General features: G+C 47.5%; 1 protein-coding gene across 2 annotated transcripts in view; it reads left to right on the forward strand.

Annotated features, from left to right (window-relative positions):
* Window positions 1–15,725, forward strand: part of LOC105476350 (POU class 2 homeobox 3) — an 85,842-nt gene that overhangs the window by 27,945 nt on the left and 42,172 nt on the right. For both annotated transcript variants that reach the window (XM_011732194.2, XM_011732195.2), the window contains exon 3: window positions 3,493–3,527. In XM_011732194.2, coding sequence (XP_011730496.2) covers window positions 3,493–3,527 — 35 coding nt within the window. The remainder of the gene's footprint in view (window positions 1–3,492; window positions 3,528–15,725) is intronic.

The following is a 15,725-nucleotide window of genomic DNA, read 5'->3' on the forward strand; positions in this document are numbered from 1 at the left end:
GTTCTTCCCCAAGTCACCCCATTGCAGCGAGTGGCACCACCACACCTTCATCGAGGAAGCCCAAACCCTAGGAATCATCCTTGGTTCCTTTCTTTCCCCTGCCCTCCACATCCCCGCATCAGCCAGCCCTGTCTGCTGTCCACTTAAGTACATCCTGGCCCTGCTCACTGTGTCCACTGCCACCATCCTGTCCAGACTGCTGCCCTCCCACTTGGGCCATTGCAGCAGCCTCCCAGTTGGTCTCCCTTCCTCCTCTCTTACCCTTGCAGGTGTAAAGGCCTAAGTCAAATCATGTTACTCCTCTGCTCAGAACCCTCAGATTGACCCATCTTCCTTGGATTGAAAATTGCAGCCTTCATCACGACCCGACCAGCAGATCCCATGCCAACTCTCCATCACTACTCTTCTCTCCAGCCATGCTGACCTCATTACTGTCCCTCGGCATGCAAGCCTGTCCTTGCCTCAGGACCCAGTCTTTCCATCTGAAATGATCTTTTCTCAGGCCTTCGAAAGACTGGGTCTTCACTTTGTTCAGAGAAAATGTCACCTCCCTTGAGTGGCCCTCCCCGGTCATCCTGTTTCTGATCAGCCTCAGATACTCTCTCCAGCCTTACAGTGCCTTCTTGTTCTCCACAGTAATTATCTGTAAATGAAAGCACAGTGCATTTTTGTTTGCTTAGTTCTTTTTTATGTCTTCTCAACTAGAAAAGAAACTCCATGAGGCCAGTGACTTCCATCTTCTCCAAGATTGTATTCCCAGTGCCTGGAACAGTGCCTTGCACATAGACTGTGCTTAGTAAATATTTGTTGAATTAATGAATGTGTTCTTTTGTCAAGTTTTTGAACATTACTCCTTATTAACCCAATGTCACAACATCACAATATCACAAAGGGATTTTTTTTTTTTTAAGATAAAAGCAATTTTACGTTCATCTACCCCTTTCAACACAACTATTGTGGCTGTGGGTCCTTCCCGTCTTTAGCTCCCTTAGCAGATCTTTTTTTTTTTTCTTTTTTCTTTTAGACAGAGTTTCACTCTGTCACCCAGGCTGGAGTGCAGTCATGCGATCTCGGCTCACTGCAACCTCCGCCTCCAGGGTTCAAGCGATTCTCCTGCCTCACCCTCCCGAGTAGCTGGAACTACAGGTGCCCACCACCACGCCTGGCTAAGTTTTGTATTTTTAGTAGAGGCGGGGTTTCACCATATTGGCCAGGCTGGTCTCAAACTCCTGACCTCAAATGATCCACTCACCTGGGATTAAAGGCTTGAGCCACTGCGCCCAGCTCCCCTAGCAGATCTTATATATCATCATAGCTGATCTCAAAACCAGGCTTTGCTCAGAGATCATTTTGCATCTCACCTCTTCCTCTTTCTCAGGACCCCACCGCTCTTCATCTTCTGCTCCCACCTTGCCAGCCCACCTGCTCTCAGAGATGCGTCATGACTTCATGACCACACAGGAAAGGGTTGCATTTGCCCATGGTTGTTTAGGACACAGCTGAGGAAAAGGGATTAAAGCTCCAGGGAATTCTCTTAGACCTTATTCATTCATCTCTCAGGTGTTTCTTGAGCCTCTGATCCATGTTAGGAACTGTGGTCATTTTGTGGCCACTGAGGACAAAAAAAAAAAAAAAAAAAAAATGGGTGTCACTGTCCAGCTCTCAAGGAATTCACAGACTAGCAGGAGAAGGAAACATACTAAGAGGGAGTAACACAATGAGTGCCACGCAACCAGTAGACAGGCGTCCCAGATTCCAGAGGGGAGAGGGACTGACTCTCTGCAAGGAAGGGAGCGGTGCACAGAGACACGGTAACGTGAGCGCGTGGTTTGTTAGGACGCAAGTGGTACTTCGTGTGGCTGGGGCTCACGGTACCTGGGAGAAAAAGTAAGATAGGATTGTCAGTGGCATAAGAGCAGAAAAGGTAGGTAGGAGATAGGACATATGGGGAATTCCACGTTGTGCCAAGGAATCTGGACTTTATTCCAAAGCTATCTTGAGAGCTTTGAATTTGTTTACTCATTTGCTCAACCAATGTATTTTGAGCTCATTTTATATATATATACACATACACACACACACACACATTCTGCATATTATATATATGCATATTGTATATATGCATATTAATATATATGTATATGTGCATGTGCTGCACGGTGCTGGGCTTTGAGTGTACTGTATTTAATAAATGACTATTTTCCTTGCTGTTATAGAACCAGTAACACGGGAGGCCCAAAGGAAGGTTGTGCGGCAGCTCCAGTCCTGGAGAGCTATGTGAATAGGAAGTTTTATTTTAGCAAAGAGTGAAAACAATTCTGCTAATAATAGGTATATGTTTAAGCAAATCATGGTATATCCATATAATGTAATATTATGTAACCATTAAAAATGATATTTATAAGCATAGAAGCATTTATGATGTTCCTTAATAGCACAGGAGAAATATTTATGATGCTCACTGGAAAAAGTGGGATAAAAGTCTATACAGAGTGGTATATATCCATGAAGAGAAACAATTATAAACAAGATCATAAAATATGCAAAAATATTAATTATGACTTCCTCTTGGTAGGGTGATTTTTCCACTACTTTAGACTTTTTCTGAACCCAAATCTTTGCTTTTCTTCCTCTTTTTTATTTATGCATTTATTTATTTTTTGAGACAGGGTCTCATTCTGTTACCCAGGCTGGGGTGCAGTGGCACGATCAGGGCTCGCTGCAGCCCCTACCTCCTGGGCTGAAGCCATCCTCCTGCCTACAGGCATGTGCCATTATGCCTGGCTAATTTTTTTTGTATTTTTAGTAGCAATGGAGTCTCACTGTGTTGCCCAGGCTGGCTTGAACTCCTGAGCTCAAGTGATCCTCCTGCCTTGGCCTCCCAAAGTGCTGGGATTACAGGCGTGAGCCACTGTGCCCGGCCACCGAAAGATATTTCTATTAAGCACATGTTTACTTTTTCAACCCAACATTTATGGTAAAAGTTGAGGGTGTGAAAAAACAAGAAAGACAGCTGTCTAGCTGACATACTTTAGGTGTTACCTCTCCTGAAGGGCTGGGCTAGTGGCATGACTTCTGTCCTAGGGGGTCCTTTGGGATCCATGCTGGTCTCTTCTTGGTCCCTTGGTCCCTGGAGGGATGTAGCAGCTTCCATCTGAGGGGGAAGCCCGGGCATAGAAGCGTGCGGTGGAGTGAGCTCTCCGGTTGGCACGGCCAGCTGTCCTCCCCACAGACTCTGATCGGCTGTGCAACCTCAGACCAGTCAGCCTCTCCTCCAAGGTGACCCTTTACCCGGCTATCATCACCCCGGAGGATACTTTCCAAAGACGTTTCCAGGAAACAGGTTGAGGAGGAGGATCCCAGCCACAAGAGAAGCAGGTGCTCTTTTTCAAAATAGAGCCACATGTGTCTCAACATCCTAGTTTTTTTCGAACCTTCAGCCTCTTCGAAACCTGCTACCAACTAATATACATATATTTTTATCTTTTCTAGGAAATGATCGAAATGGCCTAGATTTCAACAGGCAGGTAAGAACTTGGGTCAGAAAGAAACATTTATACTATCAATTTTGGGCATCACCTATACTATCTGGTATGGAGGAAGACAAGATTAAGTACAGTTTGGGGGTGTTTATTCATAAACACCTAGCTTTCAGGATCAAAGGACCCTGAGACCAACCTCCCACCCCAACCCATGAGCCAGTGTTGGGGTCTCTTCAGCACCCTCTCAAAAAAGGGCTAACAAATGGAGCACCTGTTTAGGGTAAACTTTATGCCAGATGTGGTCCAGAAATCTAAGACAACAGCTCTTTTCCTGTCAATGCGTAGCCCGAGTTGCCTCTTGGGTGAGGGTTTGCATGAATTGACTGTGTACAGAGGAATTTATGGAGCCACAAAGGATGAGGTGCCTGGATTGCCACAGAGAATTCCTGATTTAAAGTAAGAAGCTAGAGAACATAACAGGAAACAGACAGGCAGAAACAGCTCAAAAAAGAGCAGGTAACCAGGCTCGGGGGCAGCATAGACATGCGTCTGGTGCCTTGCAAAGAAACCAAGTTGAATGAGGTTAGATTTAGTTAGGAAGGGCTTTGGGCAGAAGAAGGTGGTATTGGAAAGATCGCAGGACAGATGGATGTACATGTGTAAAGAGAAGGGGGAAGCCGAGGGAGAGGACTTGCCCTTGAGGTTGGAGGCTGATGGGAAGATGGCGGGGTAGGAGGTAGGACAGGGTGTGATGTCAGAAGCAGATGGTGGGAGTGGGAGAGTTTGTTGGGAGGAGAAAGGCTAAGCTGGAGCCAAGCAGGGAGCAGTAATGGGAAGTCCTAGAGTGAGGGAGGCGTGTGAGAATTAAACACAAAGTTAGAAAGCCTGGGTTTTCGTTCCATTTCTGCCACTAACTAGGTGTATAACCTTGATCAAGTAATTTAATATTTTTGGTCTGAGTTTTCTCAACTGAAAAATTAATTCATTCCATAAATTTGGCAATGGGGGAGTACTTGCACTATGCCAGGTATGGGAACACAAAATTAGGGCATGATCTCTGCCTTGAAGGAGCTCAAAGTCTAGTATAAGGACAGGGTGGAATGTCTTTAGAGAGAGGGAGAGGGAGAGACTGACTCTTAAGTGGATAATTACAATACAGCCTCACTTATGTTTTACTAGAGGTATGGAAAAAGCATAAAATCAAATAGAAATAGGAACAGTTAATTCTTCCCAGGAGCTCAGAGCAGGCTTCATGGAGGAGGTGATATCTGAGTCTGTCTCTGAAGGATGAGTAGGAATTTTTAGTCAGAGAAGAGTGACATAGAAAGGGAGATGGCAAGAAGGAAGGGAAAGGGGTGCATTGGATTATCATGAGGATTCCTCCCCTAGATTCTGATATCCTGAGTCTAGATTTAGATGGAAGTCTAGGATGGGGGCTGGAGATCAAATGCAGACATAGGTTCTTCTCCTCCTTTATCTACAGAGTGATTTGAAGTCACTGTTTTGTTTTTAAGACAGGCTATCACTCTGTTGCCCAGGCTGGAGTGCAGTGGTGCAATCGCAGCTCACTGCAACCTTGACCTCTGGGGCTCAAACAATCCTCCCACCTCAGCCTCCCAAGTAGCTGAGATCACAGTATGCACCACCATGCTTGGCTAATTTTCTGTGTTTTTTGTAGAGATGGGGTTTTGCCACCTTGCCCAGGCTGGTCTTGAACTCCTGGGCTCAAGCAATCCTCTCTCCTCACCCCGCCAAACTGCTGGGATTACAGGTGTGAGCCACAGTGCCTGGCCTGAAGTCAGTATTAACATTTCCTAAAAGGCTGTTAATTCTGGGTACATTCTTCGCAGTCAGAGAGAAGCATAATGTTGAGTCCTGAGCCAGCACCTTTTAGGCAGGCAAATTCTGCAGTTTTATTCATCAGGAAGGCTGGGGAGTTTGCTAACAAATGAAAGCCAGCTACCCTCCCTTTACACCTGAGACCTAAGACAGAGGTAGGCTCCAAATAAAGAGAGATCTAAGTTAGCTACAGAGAGGAAGGACTTCCAGCCAACGCAGTTTATTAAAAACTACCAAGGGAGGGAGACTGTAGAGTCAGCATCTCACTCAAGGTCTTTAAATGTGAGACAGGTTCTTATCTCAGAGATAGTTTGGCCAGGTTTGCTTCAAGGGCAGGAAAATGGAGGAGATTCCCAAGGATTCTGTCATCCTGATGGATTCTGTGATCCTGATCCTAAACAGGTTGGGATGTGGCCCGGGCCCTGTGCTTTCTGCCCTGAGGACTCAGGATTCCCCAGCCCAGGGCCCACCTCTCCTGGCCCCAGCCCCTTGGATGAGATGCATGGGGAGGAGCCTCTTCCATACCAAGACATGGCAAGGCCAGCCTTGCTGGGAGGTGGCCAGCTTCACAGGCCCCATGGGCTTAGCTGCCCATGTGATTTGTCGGAAGCTTGAGACACACTTGTGCTGGAGAGAAGGATGAGGGCAGCCCCTCTGACCCTGGGAGGCCCCTGACCCTTGGAACATCTTTGGGGTGTGGTTTCCCCACCAGGTGGCTGCTGCTGGGAGTGGGCCTTGCTGGAGTTTGTTTCCCTTGGATGAGCCTTGTGGGGTGGGTTGTCCCCTCCCTCTTCTGGGAGGGGTTTGGATTCTCATCACTGACAAGAACAGACATGACAGATCTTTCCTTTAAAGAGGGTGGAGGGAATTTTGGAGGAAGAGACACTCTGCCCGGTCACATTCATTTACACACTCAGGCTGGAGCTCTCCTCTGCTCACACTCACGCCAGCTCACCTGCAGGCCAGTGGGTGGGCACCCAGGACTTCCTAGGCCCCCGCTTGAGGGTCACACCCTCACACTTCACAGCAAGGGAAGCAAACTAAAACTTGCTGACCGCCAGGCTCGGGGCAAGGCGCTCCTGGCACTGAATCTCCTTTAATTCTCACTCTAAACCAGTGAGGTGGGTGATACAATCCTCATTTCACAAGTGAGAAAACTGCCTCCCAGGCAGCCCCGTCTTTTTCAGAGAAGGATTTGAAAGATTAAATAACCTGATGAAGGTCACACAATTGGTTGACTGGCTGAGCCAAGATTTGAACCCATATCTCTTTGACTCCAAAGTCCATTTTTCCCATGAGGCCTTGCTGCACCTGCCCTGCTCCCTGCATCCACACATCATTCCTGGGGAGAGGCCTGGGAGCCAGACATTGAGTGTGACCTCACCATGACTAACTGGGAGAAAATGGGAGGTAGAGGGAGTGGGGAGGGGAAGAATGAATGGTTGTGTAGGAGCAGCCTCTGCATCTGACACAGACAAGGGATTGGCAGACACAGGGGAGCAGAGAAAGAGCCACTGCCCTGGGTGAAGCTCCTGTTGCAAGGCCCCAGGCCAGTTGGTACAGCCAGATTCTGGGTAAACCACAGTCCTGAAGTTGCATGAGCAAGGAACGCTCATGGCTCATCGGGAAGTTTCCACACTGAGCCTGTTAACTTCCTGGTCCCAGGAAGGCAGACTGAGTCTGTCTGGGGGATACGTGTGGGAAGGTCAAGGGACCCAGAAACAAGGCCAACCCTCCATCCCCAGGACAGATGAGATAGACTTGAGAAGCAACAGGCTAAGGCCCTGGATAGGGACTCAGAAGTCCTGAGTTCCAGTGCTGTCTGTCCCTCACTAGTTGCTGCCTTATACAAACCTCTTCTTTCTGGGGTTCTGTTTCCTGATGAATAAAATGGAGCAGCTTGGCTGAGATGCTGTCTGAGGCCCCAAACAGTCTGCATGTGACGGTGTCATTACTTATCTCTTGCCATATTTTGGCTGATTATTTGGACTCTTCCACTCGATTTTCATTTTATTTTATTTTTCCATTGAAGAGAAATGAGGAAGAACGTCACCTTTGAGCTGTAGAGAGTGAGGGGAAATATGTCACATGGACTTTTCCCAGCCTTTATGACTGTATGTGAGCCAGTGAAAAGAATCATTTGAAATCTAGAGGCTGAAACAGAAGGACCCAGTAGGCTGGATCTGGGACCGTCCATTCAACCTTTGAATATGCAGCCATTCTTAAGCACTGGATAGAGAGGTGTCCATTGTAAGAAGATAAATTGCAAAGATGTGTTCTGTGAGAGACAGGAGAATGCTAAACTTTACCGAAGGATATTACAGAAGAGATGGTGTCTGAAGTGGGTGGTGAGGGAAGAGTAGGGCTTCGACTAGCAGAGAGGGTTGACAAGAATATTCCAGGCCTAGGGGATAGTGAGTTGTCTCCCTTGGCAGGTTAGGCCAAGCTATGAAGATGTCGAATGCCTAGCGAAGAAGTCTGGGGCTTGTTCTGTGGGCAGTAACGAGCTACTAGGTGTTCTCAAGCATGACTAGTTTCATTTACTAGAAGAGCATTGGAGGGGAGTGTGGGTGAGAAGGGAAGGGAGGATGAGTGACAAACTGATGCAAGAGAGGCCGAGTGGAATGCTGCTGTAGCCAGAAATGCGAAGGACACAGACAGAGCAAGAAAGTTGCACACACAGGCCAGGCGCAGTGGCTCACACCTGTAATCCCAACACTTAGGGAGGCCTAGGCGGGTGGATCACCTGAGGTCAGGAGTTTAAGACCAGCCTGGCCAACATGGCAAAACTCCATCTCTACTAAAAATACAAAAATTAGCTGGGCGTGGTGGCAGGTTCCTGTAATCCCAGCTACTCGGGAGGCTGAGGCAGGGAGAATTGCTTGAATCTGGGAGGTGGAGGTTGTAGTGAATTGAGATCGTGCCACTACACTCCAGCCTGGATGACAGAGTGAGAATCTATCTCAAAAAAACGAGAGAGAGAGAGAGGGAGAGAGAGAGAGAAAAAAAAGAAAGGAAAGAAAGGAAAGAAAGGAAAGAAAGGAAAGAAAGGAGGGAAGGAAGGAAGGAAGGAAGGAAGGAAGGAAGGAAGGAAGGAAGGAGGGAGGGAGGGAGGGAGGGAGGGAGGGAGGGAGGGAGGGAGGGAGGGAGGGAGGGAAGGAAGGAAGGAAGGAAGGAAGGAAGGAAGGAAGGAAGGAAGGAAGGAAGGAAGGAAGGAAGGAAGGTTAGTTATTTAGCACTCTGGGAGGCTGAGACAGGTGGATCACAGGAGATCGAGACCATCCTGGCTAACACGGTGAAACCCTGTCTCTACTAAAAAATACAAAAACCTAGCCGGGCGAGGTGGTGGGCACCTGTAGTCCCAGTTACTCGGGAGGCTGAGGCAGGAGAATGGCATAAACCCGGGAGGTGGAGCTTGCAGTGAGCTGAGATCTGGCCACTGCACTCCAGCCTGGGTGAAAGAGCGAGATTCTGTCTCAAAAAAAAAAGAAAAGAAAAAAAGAAAGTTATGTACACAAACATAGAGCCTGGCTGCCTGGCTGTGAATCCTGGCTCCAGCACTACCTGACCATGTGACCTTGAGCAAGTTCTCCAATCTCCATGTGCCTCAATGCCTTCATCTGTAAAGTGGGGAGGATAGTGATATCTGTCTCACAGGGTTATTGTGAGGGTCAAATGATGTGTATGTACCTCTTAGACAAGTATCTTGAACGTATATACTGTATATTTGCTATTATTATTATAATTTCAGTAGGCATGGAGAGACCCAGCTTTAAGAGATAATTCTGAGATAAGATCAGGAAGATTTTGGTGACAGATTGGGCATGGACAGCAAAGAAGAGGTATGAGTTAAACATGGCTGAGAATTCTAGCTTGGGATGCTGAACCTTGGTAGGACCACAACCCATCATCAAGAAGACAGGAGGTGGAACAAACTTATCCAGATGATGGGAGGAGAAGGAAGGGCAGAGAATGAGCTCTGGGCTCCCAGTGCATGGCAAGAAATTTGGATCTGGAGCTCAGGAGACAGGCAGGACTGAAAATGTGTATTGGGGAGTTGCCACTGAATCATATTACATGGAGTGATGAGAGGGAACGGGGTTACCTGGGGAGGATGTGCAGAGTGGGAAGAGGACCAAGGACAGACCTGGAGAAGGGCACTTAAAGGACAGGCTGAGTGGATGTCTATACATGAAACTAGGAAGGAAGGTTAAAGGGACAGGAGGGGAACCACGCTCACCAAGGAGAGATGTTCATGAAGGTGGGGAGAGCCAACAGTATCAGAGCACATGGGGCAACACAGTAGAGTCTGAAGCCTAAAAGTTGGCTAGGAACTTGGCAGTCAGGCAAGCAAGGATAGCCTTCACCTGGTGTCGGTCTGGTCCACAGTGAGAGTGGATGTCAAGCTTGCTGCAGCTGAGGGGTGAGTAGGAGTTAAGGAAATGATGGAGACTTGGATTGTAGAATTCCCTTTCGAGGAATAGGGTGATAAAGAGATGGAAGTGTTGGCTTAAGATGGAGGCCGTGTGAAGAGAAGGCTTTTGTGGAGGGAGGGGACTTGAGTGAGTGTGGCCTGGGAGAGCTAGGAAAGGCAGTGCAGGAGAAAGGAAAGAGGGGCCTGGTAGTGGCAGTGGGAGGACCCCAGTGGAGGGCTCTTCTGAGAGGGAAGGAGGGTTGAGTGCCCAGGGCACAGCGGTCCTCGCCTGGAGTCTCTCCACTCCATTTCCTGCTCTTTGGGCCAACAGCTAACTTCAGAAGAACACTGGGAGGTAGAATTGGATTAAAGGGGATTGGGGGTCCCAAAATGACAAGTGCATACCTAGGAGGCCTCACACCTGCTCTGTTCTGGTAACTTCTGGAACCCTCATCATCCGGGGCCATGGGTTTCCACCAGGCAGATCAGGACAGTGTTTTGTGTGTGCTGTTGAGCACTGTGTGGCTTGAAGACCTCCCAAAAGTCCTGTGAGGCCAGAAGAGAGTCTGAAGCAAGTTGGCAGCTGGGCTTGTCCCTACGTTTCCTGCCCCAAGAGCTGAGAATCAGTGGCCTGGGGTTTCCTCTCAGCCCCACACTTGCCAGCATTCTAAGCTCACCTGCACGAATGGCTCTCCCATGCCTGTTTCTGGACACTTGCGCCAGCTAGTTCTGAAGAGTTGCCCCGGTGTGCCCTAGTGTAGCATTTAGTTTTAAGTCAACTGGGATTTTCCATCATTGTTTTCTTGAATGTGACCAACCAACTACCACGGTTCTCTGGCTGCTCCTAGTACAAATTGATTTGTAATTAATTGGCTCAATGGGGCATCTTCTTTAAAATCAACAAGATTCAGGTACGGAAAGTTTCTGAGGACTCAGAATGATGGAGAGTCTTCTTCAGGGAGGCCAATGAGGGAGACACAGGGACAGCAGTGCCAAGCCCTGGAGCTGGCAATGGAGGGTCTGCAGTGATGGCAAAGTAAGTACTCACCCCCAGGAGCAGCCTCAGGACAGTAGGCTGCAAAGCCACTGAGCCTGAGAGAGCAAGGGAGGGAATGAATAGGCCGTGTTGGATTGTTTAGTTCCACAAACCTGCACTTAGCTGATTATTGGGAAGATGGAGAAGAGTACATCACAGTCCCTGCCCACAGGAGCTCCCAGCCCAGTAGGGAAGATGTAGGGTCTGCCACAGAGAGGGAGGCCACTGCACTACACTCGTGTCAGTGGGGCTGGTTCAGAGAGCCTAAGAAAGTCATGCCAGGAGAATAGAGCCTCCGGGTAGTACGTCCAATATGCAGGAGGGGGGCTCCGAGACTTCCTTGGGAGGATGAGAACTGAGGGCTGAAAGACTCTTGTTCCCCTGAGGATTGCTTGCTTCTGCTCCAGGATCCAGCTTCCAGTCCTGTACTTCCTGGTGGATGCAAGATTTGGGGTTGGTGGGGCGAGGCAGGGCGGGGCAGGCTAAGAAAGAGAAGAGGATGAGGAGCCAACAAGCCACATTTTGCTCAACCTTAAGCAGTACAGCCAGGTTTACAGGGTCAGTCTGTAATACCCTCTCTCTCCCCTCCAAAATATCAAAACAGAAATTTCAATGCAGGAGCCTGACAGATAGAGCTATGTTGGAGATATGGTTTTGATGCCTGGCCACAACGGGCTTTCTAAGACCTCACTGTAGAATTAAACACATCCACCAGGCATAGATAGAGCCGGCAGAAAACAGACATAAAAGCACCCTCCTGGCCAGGTGCAGTGGCTCGCACCTGAAATCCCAGCACTTTGGGAGGCTGAGGTGGGTGGATCGCCTGAGGTCAGGAGTTCAAGACCATCCTGGCCAACATGGTGAAACCCCATCTCTACAAAAAATATAAAATACAAAAATATGCATTTTTACTAAAAAATGCTAAAATACAAAAAATACAAAATACAAAAATAAAAATACTAAAACCACAAAAATACAAAAAATTACTAAAAATACAGCTCAAAATACAAAATACAAAAAAATTAGCTACTAAAAATATGAAAAAATTTAGCCGGGCATGGTGGTACACGCCTGTAATCCCAGCTACTTGGGAGGCTGCAGCAGGAAAATCACTTGAACCCAGGAGGCACAGGTTACAGTGAGCCGAGATCGTGCCACTGCACTTCAGCCTGGGCAATAGAGCCAGACTCTGTCTCAAAAAAAACATAAAAAAATTGTAAAAAGCACCCTCCTAGTCAACAGGCAGATCTGAATAGAGGGCCCATACGGGGCCAAGCCACACCCCCAACCTCCTTCTAACCCTGATGTTCTCATTTTTATCAGACTCAGTGTCTCTTGTAATGAGGCTCCTATAAAACCTCTTTAATATCTTAGAGTGAAATTCATAGAAAACAGGCCAGGTGTGGTGCCTCACGCCTGTAATCTCAGCACTTTGGGAGGCTGAGGCAGGTGGGTCACCTGAGGTCAGGAGTTTGAGACCAGCCTGGCCAACACAGTAAAACCCCATCTCTACTAAAAATGCAAAAAAAAATTAGCCAGGTGCAGTGGCTCATGCCTGTAGATCCAGCTATTCAGGAGGCTGAGGCACAAGAATCGCTTGAATCCGGGAGGCGGAGGTTGCAGTGAGCTAAGATCACACCACTGTACTCCAGCATGGGCAACAGTGAAACTCTGTCACAAAAAAGAAAAAAATAGATATATAAATAAAAATCAGTAATATTGTCTAATTTGAATAAAAAGGAAAAAGCAAAGTAATTAATAATAAAACAATGTATATTTCAGCAAGTATATCCTTAGACACATTCCCCTAAAAGGTTTAATGAGACAGTAGGACGCTCATGCCTCTATGAATGTGACAGACACAAGTACAGGCTGATATTGGTATGCTGTCCTGGCTGCTCAAAAGCCACGATCTTTCAAAATGTTAAACAACTCTTCGTAAAGCTCCGGCCAAATCTAGTCTTTCCTCCATTAACACAGAAAATGGCATCCCTGGGTAAAATACATATTAAGAGTATGCAAAAGATACTTTGTGTTTGCATAAAAAATAGAATTGGGTTTTGGGCTTATATGATTATAGGCAGGCTGTTCACCGACACAGATGTCTGGTGGGGCACTTGAAAGTCATATAAAAAGTTGTATGGGCTGCAAAGAAGTGTTTGTTTGATACCGTCTTCTACAGTGCAAGATGTCTAGAATACCTGCCCTCAGCCCAGTAAATGCAAGCTACGCCTCCTAATTATTAAGACAGCCAGAGAAACCACGCCACAGATTTCAGAAAACATCTCCCAGGGTAGCTGTGATCCCCAGTGAGAACAACTGACTTTGACCCACCAAGGGGATAAGTCACTTCTCTTACCAGGAGACAGAGCCAGATGTTGGCTGAAGACCTTCCACATAGAAATACAACACCAGAAAAAGGCGCCCCCAGAAAGAATGCATACAGCCTCTGCCCTCAGAGAACTTACTTGCTATCTATCCAGTGAGGGAGACAGGTCTGAAAAGTTCCTAAAAATGTCAGAGCAAGGGGTGTGTAAACCAGCGCCAACCCCAGGGGAATGAGCTGGGCTGACTGAGTGATTAGGTGGGTATGGAGCAGAATGTTCAGGCAGGAGATAATTGGCAAGATTAAATAACTCTCCATGGACACAAGGGCCTGTCGGGGGGTGGAGGGCAATGGGAGGGATAGTATTAGGATAAATACCTAATATAGATGACGGGTTGATGGGTGCAGCAAACCACCATGGCACGTATATACCTACGTAACAAACCTGCACATTCTGCACATGTAAACTTAAAGTATATATATATTAAAAAAATTAAATAACTCCCTTCTCCAAAGTGATGTCTCCATTGTAGCCAAGATACTGTAATAATCAGTTATTTCTTGAACTCTGACTGTGTGCCAGGCACTGAGTATAAAAGGGTTTATATACTTGCTTTTGTTTAATATTTATAGCAACCCTGTGATGTAGTTGTTATCATTCCTCTTCCATAGAGGGGAAAACTGAGGCACTGAGAGGTTAGGGAATTTTCTCATCATAACACTGCTCACAGAGAAGTCTGTGTTTAAAGCCAGGCTTGCCAGACTCCTGACTCTGTGGTTCTCCCCACTGCCTGCTTGTCTCGGGAGGAGGCCGTGTGATGTCGTGGTTGGGTCACATTGTTGGTATTGGTCAACCCTTCTGGGCCTCTGACTCCTCATGTGAAGAGGAGAACAGTAAGAGTATCTATTTCCTAGGCATGGCGTAAGAATTAATGGAGTTAAGATCTATAAAGTACTTAGAATAATGTCTGGTATACCATAATCCACCAATAAACATTAGCTCTTATTATTTTCTGATGAATGAGAACCCGTCATTTTCTCTACCACCCTTCTCCCTGTGTGGTTGCTTAGCTGGACTTGCACCAGGTTGGAGGGCTGCAGATACTATTAGAAAGGTAATTTTTTTCTGGGATCCATCATCTCCCAATCTCAGCCCCACCGCCCTCTGCAAGCGTGGGCGGGGAAGCAGTTGGTAAACGTGTTTGTTTTTGGAGAGGTGGGAATTTGTCCTCTTTTGCCAGCCATGCTTGGTGCTTTGGCCTGAGGCTCAGGTGTCAACTGTTTCCTGTTTGTAGCCTGGGCAGCAGCCCCAGTACTGGGTGGACCAAGCCCTGTGGCGAGCCCCATGGTGAACAGCACAGAGGAACAGGAATAGCTGTCTGGGTTCTCCAGAAGCCTGGACCTAGTACTTGCTGGTCTACCAGGCAGCCCAAACACCACCCAAAAGCCCCTCTGCAACATGGGGTTTGGGCCTAGCTGGTTCCAGCTCCAGCACTGGCATGAGCTTTGCATGCATTCTGGATGGGTAGCAGAGACCGAATGTTCCTCTTGGCTCAGGTGTTGGGTGGAGAACAGTAAGAATGAAGGAGTGAGAAGATCGAGGTCCTTCACCTGATTGTGCAGAAGCCAAAAAGTGGCTTCTCTCTGGAGATTTCAGTGAGTTGCCTTTGTTGGATGCAGACACTGGTAAGACTAAAAGCAGGGCCAGGTCTTCCCTTTTTCAAGCAGGCGTTTCTTTGGAGCAAGGCTTTTGAAAGGGAAGCTGGATTTAGCCCCAAACAACAACAGGGGAAGTTAATACTATTTATTGAACCTTTAGTTTATAACAGGCACTGGGCTGAATGCTTTTTGCAAGCAGTATCTCATTTAAACCTACAGCCACCCAGAGCAGTAGACATTATATTTCCATTTTACAGATGAAGAAACTGAGGCTAGGAGAGGTCAAGCAACTTGCTTAGAGCCAGAATTCAAACCAAAGTTGATGTGCTGTGCCAGGCACTTTACATAGGTGATATCTTATTTAAGATTACCTAATTAATCCTTACAACAGCCTGGTGAGGTAAGCATTATTCTTCCCATTATATAGCTGGGGAAACTGTAGCTCAGAGAGGTTAAGTAACTTGCCCGAGGTGGAGCTCAGATGTAAGACAGGCCTGTCTGACTTTCTACCATACCAGACTGCTTTTGAGAGAAAGAGGACAGAGAGAGAGAGGAGACAGAGTGTCTGTGTGTGTGTGTGTGTGTGTGTGTGTGTGTGTGTGTGTGAGTGAGTGTGAGTGTGTGTACTCCTGCAAATGAGACATGACCTAATGTTACCCAGAGCCCCTCACTTGACATGTGTCCAGTACTTTTCCACATTTCCAAAGCCCTGTCAGTCATACCAACACCCGCAGACCTCTTCTGGCTGGGGCTTGCCAGCTGAGATGGTAGAGATAGTATCTGCAGGCTCAGGGAGGGTTGCCAGGTAAAGGGTGGGGTGGAGAAGGGTTCCCACCCAAAGAGGGTTCCCCTGGCCCTTCGAGAAGCCGCCTCCCTGCGCCTGTGCGTGAGAAGGGTCCAGGGAGGAGGCAGTGTTTGCTTGTGTGTGCCTGCAGGGAGGGGGTGGACCCTGGCTTTCTCTTTGCCCCC

The sequence above is a fragment of the Macaca nemestrina genome, chromosome 12 (assembly GCF_043159975.1).
Source record: "Macaca nemestrina isolate mMacNem1 chromosome 12, mMacNem.hap1, whole genome shotgun sequence".
NCBI classification, from domain to species: Eukaryota; Metazoa; Chordata; class Mammalia; order Primates; family Cercopithecidae; genus Macaca; species Macaca nemestrina.